The sequence below is a fragment of the Pseudonaja textilis genome, chromosome Z (assembly GCF_049901715.1).
Source record: "Pseudonaja textilis isolate UNSWEBS1 chromosome Z, rPseTex1.2, whole genome shotgun sequence".
NCBI lineage: Eukaryota > Metazoa > Chordata > Lepidosauria > Squamata > Elapidae > Pseudonaja > Pseudonaja textilis.
Window position 1 is genome coordinate 126,084,727 of NC_142008.1, and position 19,802 is coordinate 126,104,528.

Sequence of the window (19,802 nt, forward strand, 5' to 3'; positions counted from 1 at the left end):
TATATTTTATTCTGGGCACTGGCCCAGGTGTGACTTGGGCGGTTGCATAAAAAGTTTGACAAAGAACATTAATAAAAATATGTACAAGGAATTCTCAACTTATGACCATGATTGAACAGCAAATTTATGTTGCTAAGCGAGACAGCTGCTAAGTGAATTTTGTCACACCTTTCTTGCTACCGTTTCTTGCCAACCCTCACAAGTGTCATAAGTCACGTTTTTCAGGGCTGTTGTAGGTTGGAATGGCTACTAAAAATGGTTGCAAGTCAACTTGTAATAATAATAATAATAATAATAATAATAATAATAATAATAATAATAATAATAATAATAATAATAATAATAATAATAATATAAAATAATAATAATAATAATAATATAGTTTCATGTTTAATGAAGTTAATAATAGAGTTTCATGTTTAATGAAATTAATAAGTTTCATGTTTAATGAAATTAATAATAGATTCATGTTTAATGGTTAATAATAATAGTTTCATTTTTAATTAGATTAATGATTATTTGTGATACATTTTTAAATGTTCAGTTCACTATGTTTCATGTTTAATGAATAAAAGATTAATAATAATAACAATACCATAGTTTCATGTTTAATGAGATTAATAGTAAGTTTCATGTTTTATGAAATTAGTAATAATAATATTTCATGGTTAATAAGGTTAATAATTATTAGTTGTGATACATTTTTAAATGTTTAGTTCACTAAGTTACATGTTTAATGAATAAAAGTTTAATAATAATAATAATAATAATAACTACAACAACAATAATAGAGCTGTTTTTCTCTATCATTTCTTCCTCAACCTACCCCACAAGCTAAACCTACCTAATCCAGGGTATCTGATCTTGGCCCATTTAAGACCTCTGGACTTCAACTCCCAGAATTCCCCAGCCAGCGCGGGGCAGTCTTAAAGTGGCCAAGATTGGACGCCCCTCATCTGATCTGTTTCCTTTTGCTTCACTTCAGAGTGAAGGGACAGAGTCACGGGACACAACCTAAATAAAAATTCAAGAGACTGGACAGCCACTCATCTGAAACAGTATATAGGGTCTCTTGCTTGGGTGGGGTTGGACTAGATAACCTCCAAGGCACCTTCCAGCTCTTTTCTGATTGAGGGGATTGCAATAAAATAAACACAGCCCTGTTTTCAGGCCGCAAATGCTAGAGAATCTGGCCAGTTTCTTTCAGTTTGCAGAAACTCCCGAAGGGAAGGCGGGGTTGCCCTAAACACCCCAAAACTCTCTCTGTTGCAGATCCACAAAGGGCACTTCCTTTGTTGCATCACAGCCTGGAAATTCCTAAGTTTTGCCCTCTTAACCTTTACAATGCTCCAACCTTCTCAATTCACCTACCAAGGGTGACTTCTCAAAGCAAACCCCAAAATCTCTGTCTTGGGGGGGCGGGATTTAAGCCCATTCTTTCCACCCCGCTTACAGAGGCCGGCTGTTCTTCTGTGGGGGCGGAGGGGGGGTTGTTTAAATTGAGTGTCTCCGGTGTTGCGACATCCCCCAGAAAGTCATCCTGTTTGCAGATGGTCAGTCTTTTGCCGTGACTCAGAGCCAAAAATCTCAAGACTTGACACATTTGGGTCAATCTTTCTATGGGGAGTTGCCCCCAAGTCGCTTCAGGTGTTTGTTTGTTTTTTAGCTTAGATGGTTTTGGGTGTTTGTTCCGACATTTGGGGCGGCTCCGATTCTTTATTGTGTTTGTAGGATTTCAGAATTGCAAAGCCTCCCAGAGTCTCTCGGCTGAGTTGGGTGGCTACAGAAATTGAACGAATGAATAAATAATAATAATAAATCTATATATGTAAAAGTGGAAGACCCCCTCAGGCATCACCACAAAATCTCCAGAACTGTAAAGCCTGCAAACTTGAAATTGGGCACCTATGTTCCTCTTAGCTCCTAGGAACTCACTAAGAAGGGATTTTTCAAAATGATCATCAGAGCATTAGTATTTCCTATATTATTATTATTATTATTATTATTATTATTATTATTATTATACTCCGATGTTAAGGAGTTCGACTCCCCTCCCCACCTGAAAAGAAACATCTTCCAAATGCAAAACACAAGCAGAGGAGTTTCACAGGAGCACCAAGCAGCTTCAGTCTAGAACAGTTGAGCTAAGCCACGCCCAGGCTCCTTGATGTCTCCTTCTTGCTCACCCAGCAAATACTCTTTCAGTTTCCAAACAGCCCTCCACTCTCTCACACACTGACAAGACGCTAGCCAGATGAATACCCATGGATGCTGGTGGGCAGAGGCAGAATTTCCGCCTACCCCCTTATTTTCCTCCCCAAAAACTAAGCCCGACCACAGAGTTTTGTAGCGAAGCATGGGGATCGAGCTAGTTAATAATAAATAATATAAATAAATAAGAGAGCCCATGGTTTTTTTTTTAATTCTGAAGTCTGTTTAGCCACGTTCCACCATTATCTGTGGCCAGCCTAATTCAGAGGGGGCCACCTCCCATGTCATACTGGAATCACCCACGTGTTGGACTATAATGTGCAACTGTAGACTCCTAGGGCAGGAAGGTACCTTAGAGGTCATCTCTTCCAGCCCCCAGGGGAGCGAGGCAGGAGTCCTCCTTCCAACTTGGGCAAATGGTTGCCTAATCTTTTCTTGAAACCTATAATTAGCTAGATAGACAGGGGGACATCATGGATGGAAGATGGATAACCAGCTAGACAGACAGGGAAGATAGCTAGATAGATAAGACAGATAGGATGGAGGGAAGGCAGACGCACAGATCATAGAGTTCTAGGGCTGGAAGGGCCTTCGGAGGTCTTCTAGTACAACCTCCAGGGGCCCAAGGCAGATAGACAGACATATAAGATACATAAAGAGAGAGGAAGTCAGACATGATAGACAGACACAAACAGACATATGGATAGATGAATAGAGAGATAAATAGAGAGGGAGAGAGGGAGAGATAAGTTGATAAACAGATAGATGGTAGAGATATAAGAGGATGATAGACACACACACACATAGTATGTGTGTGTTTATCATCCTCTGTGTCTACCATCTATCAACTCACTCTCTCTCTCTCTCTCTCTCTCTCATAGATGTAGCTAGAGAGAGCGATGATAGAGAGATGATATAGATGATATAATAGAGACGAGAGAGATGAGAGATGATGGTAGAGAGATGATAGATGATAGAGATGATAGAGATGACATAATAGAGAGAGAAAGAGAAAGATGACAGATGATAGATGATAGAGAGAGCGATGACAGACAGACCTGATGGATCGAAGACACAGATTGATCATAGAACCCTAGGGCTGGGAGGGACTTTGGAGGTCTTCTAGTCCAACCCCTTTCCCAAGGCAGGAGGCCTTATATCATTCCACACAAATGGCTGTCCAATCTTCTTCAAAAAAACCCCAACAATGGAAACACCCCCAACTTCTGAAGGCAAACTGTTCTACTATCCTTCGACTCTTAGCCGACATATCCCGAACCCCGCACCCTTTGACCTCTAGCACGTCACACTTCTTAAGCCCAGAAGCCCACCCCACCCCAGATTTTCCATGGGAGGGGAAGCCAAGTCAGGCACACACACACCCCTAGGCTACCCCCACCCCCATTTCTCCTGGGTGCCTCCCATTTCCTCAACCAGGGGCTACCAAGGTCCTCCCCCCAATAAGACGGGTTCTGGAAGGAATAAAATCAAGTCCGTTTATTAAAATCACAACGAAAGCTGCATGATCGGCACGTTACCATGCCTTCCCGTCACAAACCCAGAGCTGTGATAATATTAATTTCATTATTATTATTATTATTATTTTTAAAAAGAGAAGATTCAGCCCTTCTGGGATTTAATCGTAGGGGAGGTTTGGCGGGGGCGGGGAGGCCTCCGCTACTCCAGGCCCCTCCCTGGCACCCAAAAGGGAGAATGGTGGGATGGCCCAAAGGGTAGAGGCAGAGGTTCTTCGTTCGCCCGGCCTCGAGGTGAGGGGGAAAACACACACAATGGCCAGGGGCCGTCAGGGAGCCAAGGCCAGCCAGCCAAGGATGAGCAGGCTCCCGCCATAAGGTGCCACGTGGGTGAAGGCCGGCTGGCCGGTTAGCGCGTGGTAATAAAACGGCCCGCAGAAGAGCCCCAGGCCTGTGGACAGGATGCCGCCAGCCTGGCAAAGAACAAAAAGAGATATTAATGCCTGCCCTTCCCAGCAAACCACTGAGGTCCCTGCCTGAGCCCCTTTAGCGGATAACAGATAATGACAAGAAACCAAGCTGCACTAAAAAAAACCCAATGCACAAAACACAATTTTGCCAACTGATCGAGAACACAGCAACTCCAAGACCAATGAAAACAGACCTAGACTCCAAGCCAATCAGGATGAAGAAAAAAAAGCCCCATTCAAATAAAGCAGAAAGCCAGCACCAAATTCAAACAAAAAACAGCTGCCAAGCCTGACACACAAGATTCAAAAGAACCCAGTGCACAAGCCGGAGGATTCTGATGAAACGTCGCTATAACTTTAAAAACACAACTATTAAGACGTGGAAAAATACCCAAAGAAACCTAAATACCAAACATATAACACACACACACACACACATATACATACATATACATACATATACACATATACAACACCCACCCACACACCCCATATATATAAAAGCAATCCACATAATTATAAGTAAAACTTCTATGGGCTTATTATGGCCACTGGAATAGGAGCGGACTTCCAATTCCCAGAATGCCACAGCCATTATTGCTGTTATCATTATCATTATTTAATGTGCGATGAGAACATGACAGAAGAGAAATAAACATATATACGAAGGTCATATAATTATGAGTAAAACTTCGATGGAGTTATGGAAACTGGAAGACAGCTGGACTTCAACTCCCAGAATGCAATGGAATAGACATGGACTTCAACTCCCAGAATTCCACAGCATTATTACTATTACTATTATTATTACCACCATGTTTAGCCTACGATGAGAACACAGCAAAAGAGAAGTAAACATATATACGCAGCCCATGTAATTATAAGGATAGCTTCTGTGCCGTTGTGGCAATTAATTGGAAGAGAGCTGGACTTCAACTCCCAGAATGCCATGGGCTAGGAATGGACTTCAACTCCCAGAATTCCACAGGCATTATTATCATCATTTAGCATATGATTAGAACATGACAGAAGTAAATGTCTATAGGCAACCCAGGTAATTATAAGTAAAATTTCTAACCGGAAGTGAGCTGGACTTCAACTCCCAGAATTCTGGGCATTCACAGCTCTTAAAGGTGCAGAGGTTCAAAATAGAAATGTTTGGGGAAAATTTGGGGTTGTGTTCCCCATGTTAAAACAGCACGTGCCCCCCTCCCCCCCAGGTATCTGACTGCATCAGGGGAGGCTCCAGATTTTTAGAAAAGGGGGGGAACCCCACCACCTGAATGCCCTCCCACCAAGAATTAGCTGGGCGAAAATCCTGGAGGAGTTTGAAAGTGTGTGTGTGTGTGTGTGTGTCTGTGTGTGTGTGTGTCAAAAGAAGCAAGATGGTGCCCCCCACCCCACCATCCACTCCAGGAGACCAAAGCCTCAACCCCCTTTTTTTTTTTTTGTATTTGCAAGTGCAGCCTTGATGCAAGGTCCACTCCAGGGTTTCGTTAATTCTTTTTTTAGTTTTAAGTTTTGGGTTTTTTTACCCCCTATCGACTTGTATAAGGATTAATCTTTATATTATTCATGTTCATTATTCATGTATTCTTGCGTGGGGTGCACTAGTAGAGGCTAAACCAATTTTGTTGCATACACAATGTACAATGATTATAAAGGCTTTCAACTTTGAACCTCTTTCTCATTTAAAATATTGTTGTACGTTAAGAGTCCCCCCCCACCCACTGAAATTTACAACATTTGGATGTGATATCCATGCCTCCGCTGTGGAAAGCCAGACCTGGTATTTCCATATCTTTTTATTTTTTTGGCTGTAACTTTTCCCCATATTAAAGGGTAGAGAGCATCGTGCCTTTGAAAGCATCTTATGCATTTTATTTTTTCATACCACAAAAAGGCATGCCATCCCAATTGAAGATCATGTCCCTGCCTGCGCCTCCTTTTAAAAAAAATAATAATGTTTCTATTGTATATTTTTCATTATTAAACATCACATTTCCAGTTTTGTAACTGGCAGCGTACTGGCCCTATCAAGTCCTTTTTAAATAGACATCGTAGTATACATCCTGGTTATAACCAGTGTCCTCATAGTCATACAGTGTAGCCTCTTTTAAATACATAGTATTGTACGTCATAATTACAACTATTGCTTTCCTACTTGGACTGAAAAACTTATTGCATTTATCAGCCTATACTTTGAAACTATATTCACGTACAGCCCAATAGGGGTTTTGCTTACATTGTGTGTATTCTTACATATTTATATATATCTGTATTTCTTTCTATTTTGTTAATCATCTTTCATTGTTAAGTTATTCATCTCTCCACCTGTTTTTAACCATTGATACAATATGTCCCATATTAAGTAGCATTACTTAATATGGGAGGTATTGTATCAATGTTATTAAGTAGTAATTTTTCCCCCGAATGCCCTCCCTCTGCTAAACAACTAATTCCCACAACACTGTCAAACTAACTATTGCTATTCTTCTTCTCATCCATTCTATTGCCCATCTCCTCCCATTTATAACTATAACCGTGTTGCTTGTATCTTTACCATTTATATTGTTTTGTTTCCTCATATGATTTGATTGCTTATTAGTAACCTATAACGATCATTAAGTGTTGTATCTTATGATTCTTGATGAATGTATTTTATTTTTTCTTATGTACACCGGGAACTTATGCACCAAAGAGAAATTCCTTGTGTGTCCAATCACACTTGGCCAATAAAGAATTCGATTCTAATTCTATTCTATTCTATCCTATCCCATTCCATTATTCTATTCTATTCTATTCTTATTCCTATTTCTATTCTATTCCTATTCTATTCTATTTCTATTCTATTCCTATTTCTATTCTATTTCTATCCTATCCTATCCTATCCCATTCCATTATTCTATTCTATTCTAATCCTATATTTTATTATCTATTTTATTCTATTCTAATCCTCTACTCTACTCTACTCTACTCTACTCTACTCTACTCTAATTCTTTCCTATTCTATTCTATTTCTTCTTTAAGTTCCATTGATAATCTGTCCAATTTGGCACATTCTAATATTATTTTTTTAAATGCATCTTGCAAGAACTGCACTTGGAGGAAACTGTTACGGGGGGGAGCAGGTTGGGGGATTGGGTCTCCCCCTCAAAGAATACCTACCAGCATGGGGTAGCGGCAGTGGGGCACAGCCAAGAGAGCCAGGCTGTGCAGGAAGTGGTACCTATTGGCCGTGTCGTACAACTGGGGATGAAGGAAAAAAAAACAGCTGAGCATCACAACCATGGGGGGACTTGCAATGCACGCACATCCCTGGGACACCCACCCAACCCGGCCGCCCAGCCCAGGGTGGGCAAGGGGGTTGTGTGGAAGGACCCCCCCATTGGGACATCCAACATGGGGGGGGTGACTTGGCCGATGGCAGAGAGGCAGCTGGAGACGTTCCAGATGGCTCCCATGGCAGAGGGTCTTCTTGGGTGGAGGGCTTTTTACCTCTTTTAGGTACTCCGGCTGTTCCTGGGGGTGGAAGCCTGGAAGAAGAGGAGCAGGGGTGGGGTGGTTATGTGGGGGATTGCCCCGTCCAGCCAGGTTGGCCCTCTTAGCCTTAAAACGAGCAGCCACCCCCAACCCCAGGAACTAAACCCCCCAGGCGTCTGACACAGACCCCCTCATAAAGACCCCTCCCCAATTTGCAGCCGGCTTCTCTCTCTCCAAGCGCCCCCAACTTGGTGGAATCCCAGCTCAAGGCAGCCCGACCGAGCCCCCCACCGCTCACCGTGCGCCCCATAAGCGGCCGCCCCCACCGCGGATGCCCCGCTCAGCGCCCCGAGGCGGCGGAAAAAAGTCGCCGCGGCCGCCATCCTCCGCTAGATTCGAACCCTTCCGACTAGGCGAGTCTTAGCCAATCGGCGTCCGCGGGGCCTCTTTACTATGCAGGCCCCGCCCACCCGACGGGGTCCGCTCAGCCAATCAGCGCTCGCTAACCGCTTCCTGAACGGCGGCCCTTTAAAGAATCCAGTTTGAGACTCCGTCAATTATCCAATAGAAACGAGTATCCTTCCTTCCTTGGTTTTTTTTTTTTTTTTCCTGTTTATGTGTTTGTGTGTTTGTGTCAATCACGGCCCAGGATCCAATCCCAGGCAGCCGGAGGGAGGGAGGGAGGGCGCAGTTGTAGCAATTGCAGGCGCAATTTATAGAGGCGGACGCTTTACACACGATGTGCTGTAGCGCCTTTTTATCACGGCGCCCCCTGTCGGAAGAGACGGAAGCGTCCCTTTTGGAGGCTTTTCCAAGCGGTGCCCTTTTCTTCCTCCAGCATCTCTGCTTCCCACGCGCGGGTCTTCGGTGCTCTGGCTTCCCCTATTCCCGCACGTGGGGAGGCAGGTGCGGGAGGGGAAATGGCCAACCTGCGTTTGCCTTTCACGCAGCGTCACGCGTTCCCGACGTTACCCCCTCCCACCTCGCACGATTTATCCGCGTGGAAATAGCATCTCTCTTGGATGGCCAGCCTGGAAGCGGCTGCGATTTGCTCAGCTGCATGCTATTCTATTCTTGTTTTTATTCTATTCTACCTCCTATTCTATTCTATATTCTGTTCTGTACTATTGTAACCTATGGCTATCACTAAGTGTTGCATCTTAATATGCTTGATGAATATATTTTATTTTTTCTTATGTACACTGAGAGGATTTGCGCCAAAGCGAAATTCCTTGTGTGTCCAATCACACTTGGCCAATAACAAACTCCATTCTATTCTATTCTATTGTATTTGGGGTTGGACTAGATGACCTACAAGGTCCATTCCAACTCTGATTATCTAATCTGTTCTATTCTAATTTCTATTCTATTCTACATTCTATTCTATATTCGTAACTTATGACTATCACTAAGTGTTGCATCTTATGATTCTTGATTAATGTATTTTATTTTTTCTTATGTACACTGAGATCATATGCACCAAAGAGAATTATATTCTATTCAGTTCTATTCTATATTCTATTCTATTTTTAAAAATTTTTTAGATGACCTACAAGTTCCCTTCCAGCTCTAATTATCTATTATTTATTCTATTCTACTCTATTCTTCCATTCCATATTCTATTCTATTCTTATTTATATTCTGTTGTGTTCTATTTTACTCTATTCATAACCTACAACTATCACTAAATGTTGCATCTTATGATTCCTGATGAATGTATTTTATTTTTTCTTATATAGAGTGAGAGCATTTGCACCCAATTCTATTCTAATGTTCTATTCTAATGTTCTATTCTATTATAATCTAATTCAATATCTTATTATTCATTCTATTTTAAGCTATGCTGCTTTTATCTTTACAATTTATATTGTTTTGTTTTTCTAGTATGTTTGGATTGCGTATTAGTAACCTATGTACGATTTGATTGCTTATAGCAGGGGTTTTCCAATTTGACAGCTTTGGCAGTTTAAAACTGGTGGACTTCAGCTCCCAGAATTCCTCGTCATGTTAGCTCAGGCATTCTGGGAGTTGGTCCACCAGTCTTAAACTGCCAAGTTTGAAGACTTGGCTTATTTTAATTTATGACCATCACTAAGCGTTGCATCTTATGATTCTTGATGAGTTTATTTTGGTCTATTCTATTCCCCATCTCTCTATTCTATTCTATATCCCTCTATTTTATTTTAATTTCTATTCCTGTTCCATTCCTATTTTATTTCTTTTCTATTCTTATTTCTATTCTACTCTGTTCTATTCTTATTCCTATTGTATTCTATTCCTATTCTATTCTTTCTTACTTTATTCTTCTATTCCCATTTCTATTCTATCGCATCTCGCAAAGGTTTCTGGGAAACGTTCTTCGCCAGTGGGCCTAGCAGAGACTCCGAGGACATGAAGGGGTTAACTGGGCTCCTTTGGAACCGGAGTCAATCAAACTTTCGGCCTCGCCTCCATATCCTGCGCATGCTCAGTCTCGGACTCGGCCTTTCCCTCAGCCGAGCCCCGCGGAGGAGAGCGCTGCGAAAGGACGACGCGGTTATTATTCCCCGGAGTTCGAAGTGGAAATCACAGCGAGGTCCCCGGCTCCGCGTGAGAAGGCTCCTGCGAAGGCCTAGCCGCCTTTGTCCCGATCCCGTCAGGGTCACCGACCGAGCCCCGCAGGCAACGAACGAGTGCCCGGGAGAAGCCTAGAGCGGCTGAGAGAGAAATAAAGCCTCGGCGGCAGCAGCAAAAGGTTCCGCACAGCAACCGGCCTGCGTGGTGCGGGGGCCCCGGAGGCTAAAATGGCGGACCCGGGAACGGCAGGGCCGAGCGGGGAGGAGGACCAGAGTCCCCCGAAAGTCTCCGCGGGGCCCAAGTCGGCCGCCAGAACACCCGCGGCCAGGCCCAAGTCGACAGCCCCCTCCTCCCAGGGAGCCCCGAAGGCCGCTGACAAAAGGGCCGCTGAGGGGGAAGCGGCGCCAAAGGGGGGGGCGGAGACCCCCGCGGAGGAAACCGTTGGAGTTTCTGGCGCTTGTCCAGCCCAGCAACTCAGCCAGCCAATCGGCGCGAAGCACCAGAGTCCGCTGGGCTCCCAGGCCGGGTCGCCAGGTGGCGCCAAAGAGCAGCTGTCTCTGCCCTCCGGCGAGGCTTCTATGGCTGCTAAGCCGAAGCCGCTGCCAGCAGAAGGGCAGCCACCGCCTAAGCGGCGGAAGGGGGCGCCAGAGGGCGGCTTTACTCCCCCGGCGGTGGCGGGAGTTCCCCCACAGGAGAGTCAGGGCCCTGAAATCTCCGACCAGATGAAAGTCCTGATATCGGAGGCCATAGCGCAGGGCATCGCGGCAGGCCTGCAACAAAGAGGTCAGGCTGCTCCGGGGGCCCCGGAAACGCCCCAACATGAAGAACCACACAAGGCAACCCCCACAAGGCTCTTTAACCCATCCCTCTTTAAATCCTTGTTACTCAAGGCCAAAGCCACAACAGATATGGGAGCGGAGCCAGCGTTGGAGCCAGCGTTGGAGCTAGCGGACCCGAATGAGTTGCTTTTTTTCACAGCCAGCCATAGAGTGTGAAGAAATCCCCTCCCTGAATTATTCCAGAAGGTGATCCAAAAGATATGGGCCCAATCGGGCCATGCCCTCCCTAACCGAGGATGAAAAAATGTTATATAATATGGCCGATTTTTCTCAGATACTGGAACCACCGACTGTAGATGGCCCAGTGGTAGCCTTGGTATCTTCCAGCGTGGTGCCTTTCTATAAAGAGGATGCACTGGTCCCAGAGGAGAAGAAGGTGGAGCAGACTCTCTGCAACGTGCACAAGATGGCCGCCATGGCAATCAAAACATCGGCAGCTGCCTCATTCTTCAACAGGGCCTCATTGTTGTGGCTCCGCCAGATGCAAGCGAGGATTCCCTCTGGTGACCTCCGCTTCCACCAGGACATCAACAAAGTGATAGCGGCTATGGAATTCTCTGCGGATGCCACCTTGAGTGCCTCCAAGTTTGCTTCCAAGACCCTTGCCCTTTCAGTGGTGGCCCGGCGACAACTGTGGCTTCGCCATTGGGAGGTGGGCGCAAACCATAAGTGGAAACTAGCCGCTGCTCCGTACAAGGGGGGCATGCTGTTTGGAGAGGCCCTAGATCCCCTTCTGGTGGAGACTAAGGATGGGAGAAAGATCCTGCCTTCTCTACGTAGACCAGCTGCCCGCCGTGGAAAAAATTTCCGTGGGGCTTCCTTTCAGCCCACAGGCACGGGGTTTGATGCCCCTCAACCCCAGAGGGCATACGCCCACAGACCAGACTGGCAACCGGGCGGATCCGACAAAACCAGAGGATACTTCCAAGGCAAGCGATCATTTCGGGGCACCGGCCGTCGCCCCCTTCGCCGCTCCAAGTGACGACACATCTAACCCTCCCGTTGGTGGGCGCTTAAGCCTATTCTCCAATCTGTGGGAAGCAACTCCAATGGAGACCTTTGTCCTGAGACTGGGTCTCGCCCTCAAATTCCTCTCCACCCCCCAACCCCCAGTTTCCTAATACGTTGCCCCATCTGTCTTTATTTTAAAAGATTTTTATATTTACAATAATTCAATTTCAATTGTGTGTTGACTGTGTACATCTTCTGCTTACAATTATATTTTTTTACCAATATAACAATCCCATTTCTCATAGCTATTACATGTTTTTAACCAATCTTAAACCAATTTCTCTAGATTTTAATCAACTCCGTTTTAATTTGTTTTTTACTTTCCAACCATAGATTAAAATAAATCCCATACCGTATAATATTCCGTTTGTCCTTTTTCTTTCATTACCAGCGTTAACCCATTCATCTCTACATTCAAATATTTTCTCAATTACTATTTCCTCTGTTGGTATCTTATCACTTCCAATTCTTATCGGATACAATTCTAGCTGCTGTTAATACATGTATAATTAAATATGGTTTTTCTTCACTGTAGCCTTCAGGTACCGTCCCTAATTAAAATATTTCAGGTTTCAAATCTATATGTTGTTTTATCATGTATTTTTGCCCAATGTTTTTTAGCTTCCATACAAGACCTCCGGATTACTAATATATCTGGTGGTATATTATCTCTCTTCCAACCTTGTGCATAAGCAATCTTGGCCGCTGTTGATATGTGTAAGATCATATATTTTATCTCTTGACTGTATTTCCTCTTAATTTTCCCTAAAAGGAACAGTTCAGGTTTAAACTCTCTCTGACCATTCGTTATTTCTTGTAACCAATTCTGAATTTTAGTCCAACATTTTTTAGCTTCAGGGCAAAGCCACCACATATGGAAGAAGGTACTGTGTCTCTGTCCACATTTCGAACAATTTGGTTTCAAATTATATATTTTTGCCAATCTCACTGGAGCCAAATGCCAGAGATAAAACAAATTGATTCTCCTCAAATGCCGCAGATCTTGTTATTTTGTAATTCCTGCTCCAAATTCTTTCCCAATCTTCTAAATACATATTGTGTCCAAAATTTTTGGCCCATGCTTCATGGGCCCGTTTATTATTTCCTCTTCCATTTCAAATCTTAGCAAGTAGTTATATATATTCTTGTTATTAATTTCTCCGGGCCTACCAAAATTTTATTTAGTTGTTGTGGCTCATTATCAAATCCATATTCTGCGTCCTTTTTGTACCTCGTTTGCAGCTGCAGGTATGGCCACCAGTCTACAAATATTCCCTGATCTTTCAACTCCTCGTTAGTTTTTTAATTTCCCCTAGTTATCTAGTATTTCATTATACCTGAACATTTTGCCTACATCTAATGTATTGGGATAGATCATTGCCTCCATGGTGGATAGCCAGCCAGGTGTTGTCATATAGTGTTTTCTCCTAACCAGTTCCCAAATCTATCAAAGAATCCCTCATTTTGTGTCTGTAAAAATACGTTTTTTATTTCTTTCATCCTACAAGAAGCCTCGCCATCCCATCTGCAGGTCATTTATTTATTTATTTAATTTACATTGCCGCCTATTCACGCCTGGTTAATTGAGGCGGCTTATAAAATGTTAAGCCATATTTAAAACAAAAAATAAAAAAGTAACAAAAAGAATCAAAGTACAAAAGAACAAAACCTGGAAAAAAATAAAACATAATAAATGAGATCCCCAACTCCCACAACAGCAGATCCTACTAGCCATTTGATGGGCTCCGTCCTGCTGTGAGTTTTGTTGCTTCTTCAACAATTATTTCTAAACCTTTTTTTTAATCCTTTGAGTATATTTTAGGATCTTTGGATTCGATGTCCGTATTTTCCTTTTTTTTTTTCTCTCTCCTTTTGGCCTCTCCATGTTATTTTAAGGGGGTTGTAGTCCCTCCATATATTTGACAATATTTCTGTCGTCTCTCTCCTTCCCCATTCATCCAAGCCGTGCCAATCCTTGACCATGACTTGTGTGGGTTGGGATGAAAAGTTAAATTTGTTTTCTTTTGGATTTAAAATTCTCCCCAAGTATCTTAACAGGTTTACAGTAGAGATAAGAAAAAACGTATCGAAATGAACACGGATCCGTATTTGTAACAATGATGCCACAGTACTGTTAAAGATGTGGTGGAGAGATGTAAAGGTGAAAAAGCACAATAAAAATGTTAATTTTTTTTAAAAAAAGACCTTCCTCACATGGTAATATATTCCAGGTGTCTGGTGGCCCTTCCAGCATTTGGCTGATTTATCTTTGAACATCTTAGCTAATTATGCTGGTGCAAATGGCCACCTATAAAACGTCTTCTACAAGCTTTCTTTACGGGATGCTGCTGCTTTTTGGACCACGGCCTCTCACTTTAAAAGGGGGTGGGGTTTCAAGCTGGGGAGGGGACCCCCAAAGATTCGGTGGGTGGTTCAGGTTTTTCCCCGTTGGGGACATCTTGCAAATGAGGTCGGTCATCTTCACGGGGTGATGTCATGCCTGCATGGCGGGGATTCCCCCACTCCAAAGGCCCAGAATCAGACTAGCTGGCCTGGAATGGACCTTAAGAGGTTCTCTAGTCCAGCCCCCTGCTGTGTACCATTTCAGCCAGCCAGCATAGCGCCACTAAGCCACCTTCCTCTTAAAACGAGCAGCCACCCCCCGACACCTCAGGAGCTGTACCCCGCAATCTCACCCCACTAGGAATCAAGCAGAGACCTCCCCCCATAAAGACCCCTCCCCAATTTGCAGCCGGCTCCTCTCTCTCCAAGCGCCCCCAACTGGTGGGATCCCAGCTTCAGCCAGTCCGGTCCTTAACAAGGAAGCCCGACCGAGCCGGCCACCGTGCGCCCCATAAGCGGCCGCCCCCACCGCGGATGCCCCGCTCAGCGCCCCGAGGCGGCGGAAAAAAGTCGCCGCGGCCGCCATCCTCCGCTAGATTCGAACCCTTCCGACTAGGCGAGTCTTAGCCAATCGGCGTCCGCGGGGCCTCTTTACTATGCAGGCCCCGCCCACCCGACGGGGTCCGCTCAGCCAATCAGCGCTCGCTAACCGCTTCCTGAACGGCGGCCCTTTAAAGAATCCAGTTTGAGACTCCGGCAATTATCCAATAGAAAATCCTTCCTTTTTTTTTTTTTTTCCTGTTTATGTGTTTGTGTGGGTTCTCCAGTCCGATTCGCTCACGAGACGGAGCTGAGGACTTCAATCACGGCCCAGGATCCAATCCCAGGCAGCCGGAAGGAGGGAGGGAGGGCGCAGTTGTAGCAATTGCAGGCGCGATTTATAGAGGCGGACGCTTTACACACGATGTGCCCTTTTCTTCCTCCAGCGTCTCTGCCTCCCACGCGCGGGTCTTCGGTGCTCTGGCTTCCCCTATTCGTGGGGAGGCAGGTGCTGGAAGGGAAACCAGTTGCACGATTTCTCCGAGTGGAAATATCAGCATCTCTCTTGGAGGGCCAGTCTACATGCACCCGGGTTCGGGTTGCAATGACCAGACCGGACCACCAGGGGCAGCAGGAGTGCAGGGTGCTGCGCAACACGGGAGGGGGGGTGGAGTCTCCATCTTGGACCACAGCTGCCCTCATGTTCAGTCTAGTCTTCCCCAATCTATTCTATTCTAATTTCTGTTCTATTCTGCATTCTATTCTATTCTATATTCTGTTCTGTTCTGTTCATAACCTATGGCTATCACTAAGTGTTGCATCTTATGAATTTTGATGAATGTATTTTATTTTTTCTGATGTCCACTGAGAGCATTTGCACCAAGACAAATTCTTTGTGTGTGTCCAATCACACTTGGCCATTGAAAGAATTCTATCCTATCCTATCCTAGTTCCAAATTTTATTATTCATTCTATTCTATTCGTAACCTATGTTGCTTATATCTTTACAATTTATATTGTTTTGTTTTCCTAGTATGTTTTGATTGTATATTAATAAGCTATGTATGATTAGATTGCTTATAGCAGGGGTCTTCAAATGTGACAGCTTGAGGACTGGTGGACTCCAACTCCCAGAATTCCTCCTCGTCATGTTAGGTCAGGGATTCTGGGACTTGAAGTCCACCAGTCTTAAACTTGCCAAGTTTGAAAGACCCCTGGCTTATAGTAACCTATGACAATCACTAAGTGTTGCATCTTATAATTCTTGATGAATGTGTTTTATTCTATTCTATTCCCTTCCCACTATTTTATTTTATTTTATCTTATATTCTATTGTATTCTATTCTCTATTCTATTCCGTTTCTATTCTATATTCTATTCTATTCCCATTCCGATTTCTATTGCATCTCGCAAAAATTTCTGGGGAACTGGATTCTCGTCCCGTGTGCTGAGCAGAGACTCCGAGGAAAGCAAGGGGTTATCTCTGCTTCTTCTGGGGAGAGTCAATCAACCTTTAGGCCACGCCTCCCTGGCCTGCGCATGCCCAGTCTCGGACTCGGCCTTTTCCCTCAGCAGAGCCCCGTGGAAGACGGAGCTCTTCGGACGGAGGAAGCGGTTATTACTCTCCGGATTTCGAACCGTAAATCACAGCGGGGTCCCCGGCTCCGCGTGAGAAGGCTCCGGAGCCTTCGCAGGACGGCTAAAAGGCGAGGCTGGCTGTCCCCGGCTTCTAGCCGCCTTTGTCCCGATCCCGTCAAGGTCACCGACCGAGCCCCGCAGGCAACGAACGAGTGCCCGGGAGAAGCCTAGAGCGGCTGAGAGAGAAATAAAGCCGCGGCGGCAGCAGCAACAGGTTCCGCACAGCAACCGGCCTGCGTGGTGCGGGGGCCCCGGAGGCTAAAATGGCGGACCCGGGAACGGCAGGGCCGAGCGGGGAGGAGGACCAGAGTCCCCCGAAAGTCTCCGCGGGGCCCAAGTCGGCCGCCAGAACACCCGCGGCCAGGCCCAAGTCGACAGCCCCCTCCTCCCAGGGAGCCCCGAAGGCCGCTGAGGGGGAAGCGGCCGCAAAGGGGGGGGCGGAGACCCCCGCGGAGGAAACCGTTGGAGTTTCTGGCGCTTGTCCAGCCCAGCAACTCAGCCAGCCAATCGGCGCGAAGCACCAGAGTCCGCTGGGCTCCCAGGCCGGGTCGCCAGGTGGCGCCAGAGAGCAGCTGTCTCTGCCCTCCGGCGAGGCTTCTATGGCTGCTAAGCCGAAGCCGCTGCCAGCAGAAGGGCAGCCACCGCCTAAGCGGAGGAAGGGGGCGCCAGAGGGCGGCTTTACTCCCCGGCGGTGGCGGAGTTCCCACAGGAGAGTCAGGGCCCTGAAATCTCCGACCAGATGAAAGTCCTGATATCGGAGGCCATAGCGCAGGGCATCGCGGCAGGCCTGCAACAAAGACGTCAGGCTGCTCCGGGGCCCCGGAAACTCCCCAACATGAAGATCAACAAAGGCAACCCCAGAAAGCTCTTTCACCCATCCCTCTTTAAATCCTTGTTACTCAAGGCCAAAGCCACAACAGGTATGGGAGCGGAGCCAGAGTCGGACCCCGTGGACCCGAATGAGTTGCTCTTTTCACAGCCAACCGTAGAGATTGAAAAAATCCCCTCCCCTGAATTATTCCAGAGGGTGATCCAAAAGATATGGGCCCAACCGGGGCCATGCCCTCCCCTAAGTGAGGACGAAAAATGTTTTATAAAATGGCCCCCGATTTTGCTGAGGCACTGGAGCCACCGACTGTAGATGGTCCAGTGGCAGCCTTGGTATCTTCCACCATCGTGCCTTACTGTGAAGAGGATGCACTGAGCCCAGAGGAGAGGAAGGTGGAGCAGACCCTCTGTAAGGTGCACAAGACGGCCGCCTGGGCGATCCAAGCATCGACAGCTGCCTCATTCTTCAACAGGGCCTCATTGTTGTGGCTCCGCCAGATGCAAGCGAGGATTCCCTCTGGTGACCTCCGCTTCCACCAGGACATCAACAAAGTGATAGCGGCTATGGAATTCTCTGCAGATGCCACCTTGAGTGCCTCCAAGTTTGCTTCCAAGGCCCTTGCCTCTTCAGTGGTGGCCCGGCGACAACTGTGGCTTCGCCATTGGGAGGTGAGCCCAAGCCATAAGTGGAAACTAGTGGCTGCTCCGTACAAGGGAGGCAAGCTGTTTGGAGAGGCCCTAGATCCCCTTCTGGTGGAGACCAAGGATGGGAGAAAGGTCCTGCCTTCTCTACATGGACCAGCTGCCTGCTGTGGAAAAAATTTCCGTGGGGCTTCCTTTCAGCCCACAGGCACGGGGTTTGATGCCCCTCAACCCCAGAGGGCATACACCCACGGACCAGACTGGCAACTGGGCGGATCCAACAAAACCAGAGGATACTTCCAAGGCAAGCGACCATTTCGGGGCACCGGCCGTCGCCCCCTTCGCCGCTCCAAGTGATGGTAGATACAACCCTTCTGTTGGCGGGCGCTTAAGCCTATTCTCCAATCTGTGGGAAGCAACTCCAACGGAGACCTAGGTCTTGAATATGCTCAGACTAGGTCTCTCTCTTGAATTCCTCTCCCCGGCTTTCCCTTTATGTTGCCCCATCTTTTTAATTTTTTTATTACAATAATTCCCAAGTAAAACAAACTAAAATGGAGTAGTTCAAAATATTGAGAAATGGGTTAAAATTGTTAAAAATAATAGATATATTAAATAATAGCTATAAGAAAGTAGGATTATTGTTGGTCAAAAAAAGAATTGTAATTTGTTTTACTTTCCAACCATTGGTAAAATTAATACCATACCGTATACTGTTCCATTTCTTTTTCTTTAATTACCAATGTTAAACATTCAAATATTTTATCTGTTACTTTTCCCTCTGTCGGTATCATCACTTTTCCAATTCTGAGCAAATACAATTCTACCTGCTGTTAATACTTGTATAATTATGTTTTTTCTTTACTGTACCCTTCAGGTGCCATCCCTATTAAAAATATTTGAGGTTTCAAATCTATATGTGTTATTTTTTTCCAAACGAGTGTATTTTTGCCCAATGTGTTCTAGCTTCCATACAAGACCTCCACATTACTAATATATCTGGTGGTATATCTCTCTTCCAACCTTGACTGCATTTCCCCTTAATTGGCATCGGGAACCTCCTGGGGGTGGGGTTTGCTCACAGGCTTCCCTGGGGGTCAGGAAGGAAAAAAAATGGAGCATGGGGGGACACACAGCATCCCCGCTGCTCTCCATTTTGGGGGTCTCCTGAAACCCCCAAACCATTGTTCACACTTAACGACCATTGCAGCATCCCCATGGTCATCTGATCAAAGTTCAGACTACATGGCAACTGACTCAGTTACGACAGTCGTAGTGTTCTGGGCAGGGAGGCGGGGTGTCATGTGATCCCCTTTGGGGACCTGACAGGCAAAAACTCCATAGGAAAATCAGATTCCCCCAAGACCGCCTTGACTGCGATTCCCTTAACTGTGGCGAGGAAATGTCCTAAAATGAGGCAAAAACTTGCTGAACTGTTTCGCAATGGGAATGTTGGGCTCCATTGTGGCAGTTAAATCAAGGACTACGCGTACTTGGGTGCCATATTCCAGAGGTCTCCAACCTTGGCAACTTTAAGACTGGTGGCCTTTGACTCCCAGAATTCCCCATTCAACCATACCTGTTATTTTACCCTCCTACTCCCTAGAATGGAGAGACTGCAGAGAAAGGAATTACAAGAAAGGAAGCAGGTAAGGAGTTGAAGTCTAGTGAAACTGACATGCGGAATTTGGGAGTTGAAAGTTGCCAGGGTTGGAGAGCCCTGCCCAAAAAGATCCCGGGAGGGTGGGGGGCTGATCCCCTGCCCA

General features: G+C 45.7%; 2 protein-coding genes and 1 pseudogene across 3 annotated transcripts; 2 read left to right on the top strand and 1 right to left on the bottom strand.

The window, feature by feature from the left end:
* Positions 1–3,693: 3,693 nt before the first annotated feature.
* On the bottom strand, positions 3,694–8,275 carry TMEM256 (transmembrane protein 256). The gene is made up of 4 exons (XM_026723073.2): positions 7,938–8,275; positions 7,655–7,692; positions 7,325–7,405; positions 3,694–4,159 (listed from the first exon to the last, which is right to left on the bottom strand). Exons 1-4 carry the CDS (start codon positions 8,020–8,022, stop codon positions 4,016–4,018), a joined length of 348 nt encoding a protein of 115 aa, XP_026578858.1. The 5' UTR covers positions 8,023–8,275; the 3' UTR covers positions 3,694–4,015.
* Positions 8,276–9,879: 1,604 nt separating this feature from the next.
* On the top strand, positions 9,880–12,626 carry LOC148124387 (uncharacterized; annotated as a pseudogene). The gene has a single exon (XR_015740098.1). The product of XR_015740098.1 is annotated as an uncharacterized LOC148124387 (transcript).
* A 4,203-nt stretch (positions 12,627–16,829) lies between these two features.
* LOC148124388 (lamina-associated polypeptide 2, isoforms alpha/zeta-like) lies at positions 16,830–18,948 on the top strand. Its single transcript, XM_087917115.1, is given in 3 exon segments — positions 16,830–17,121; positions 17,217–17,651; positions 17,654–18,948. Coding segments are annotated over 3 exon segments (1,467 nt in total). The 3' UTR covers positions 18,394–18,948.
* The last annotated feature ends 854 nt before the right edge of the window (positions 18,949–19,802 follow it).

Excerpts from the sequence above, each read along its gene's own strand:
- TMEM256 (XM_026723073.2), bottom strand. The coding sequence starts at position 8,022 with ATGGCGGCCGCGGCGACTTTTTTCCGCCGCCTCGGGGCGCTGAGCGGG. Across the intron at positions 7,406-7,654 it reads AGCCGGAGTACCTAAAAGAG|TTGTACGACACGGCCAATAG; the intron begins GTAAAAAGCCCT and ends CTTCATCCCCAG. Across the intron at positions 4,160-7,324 it reads ACTGCCGCTACCCCATGCTG|GCTGGCGGCATCCTGTCCAC; the intron begins GTAGGTATTCTT and ends GTTCTTTGCCAG.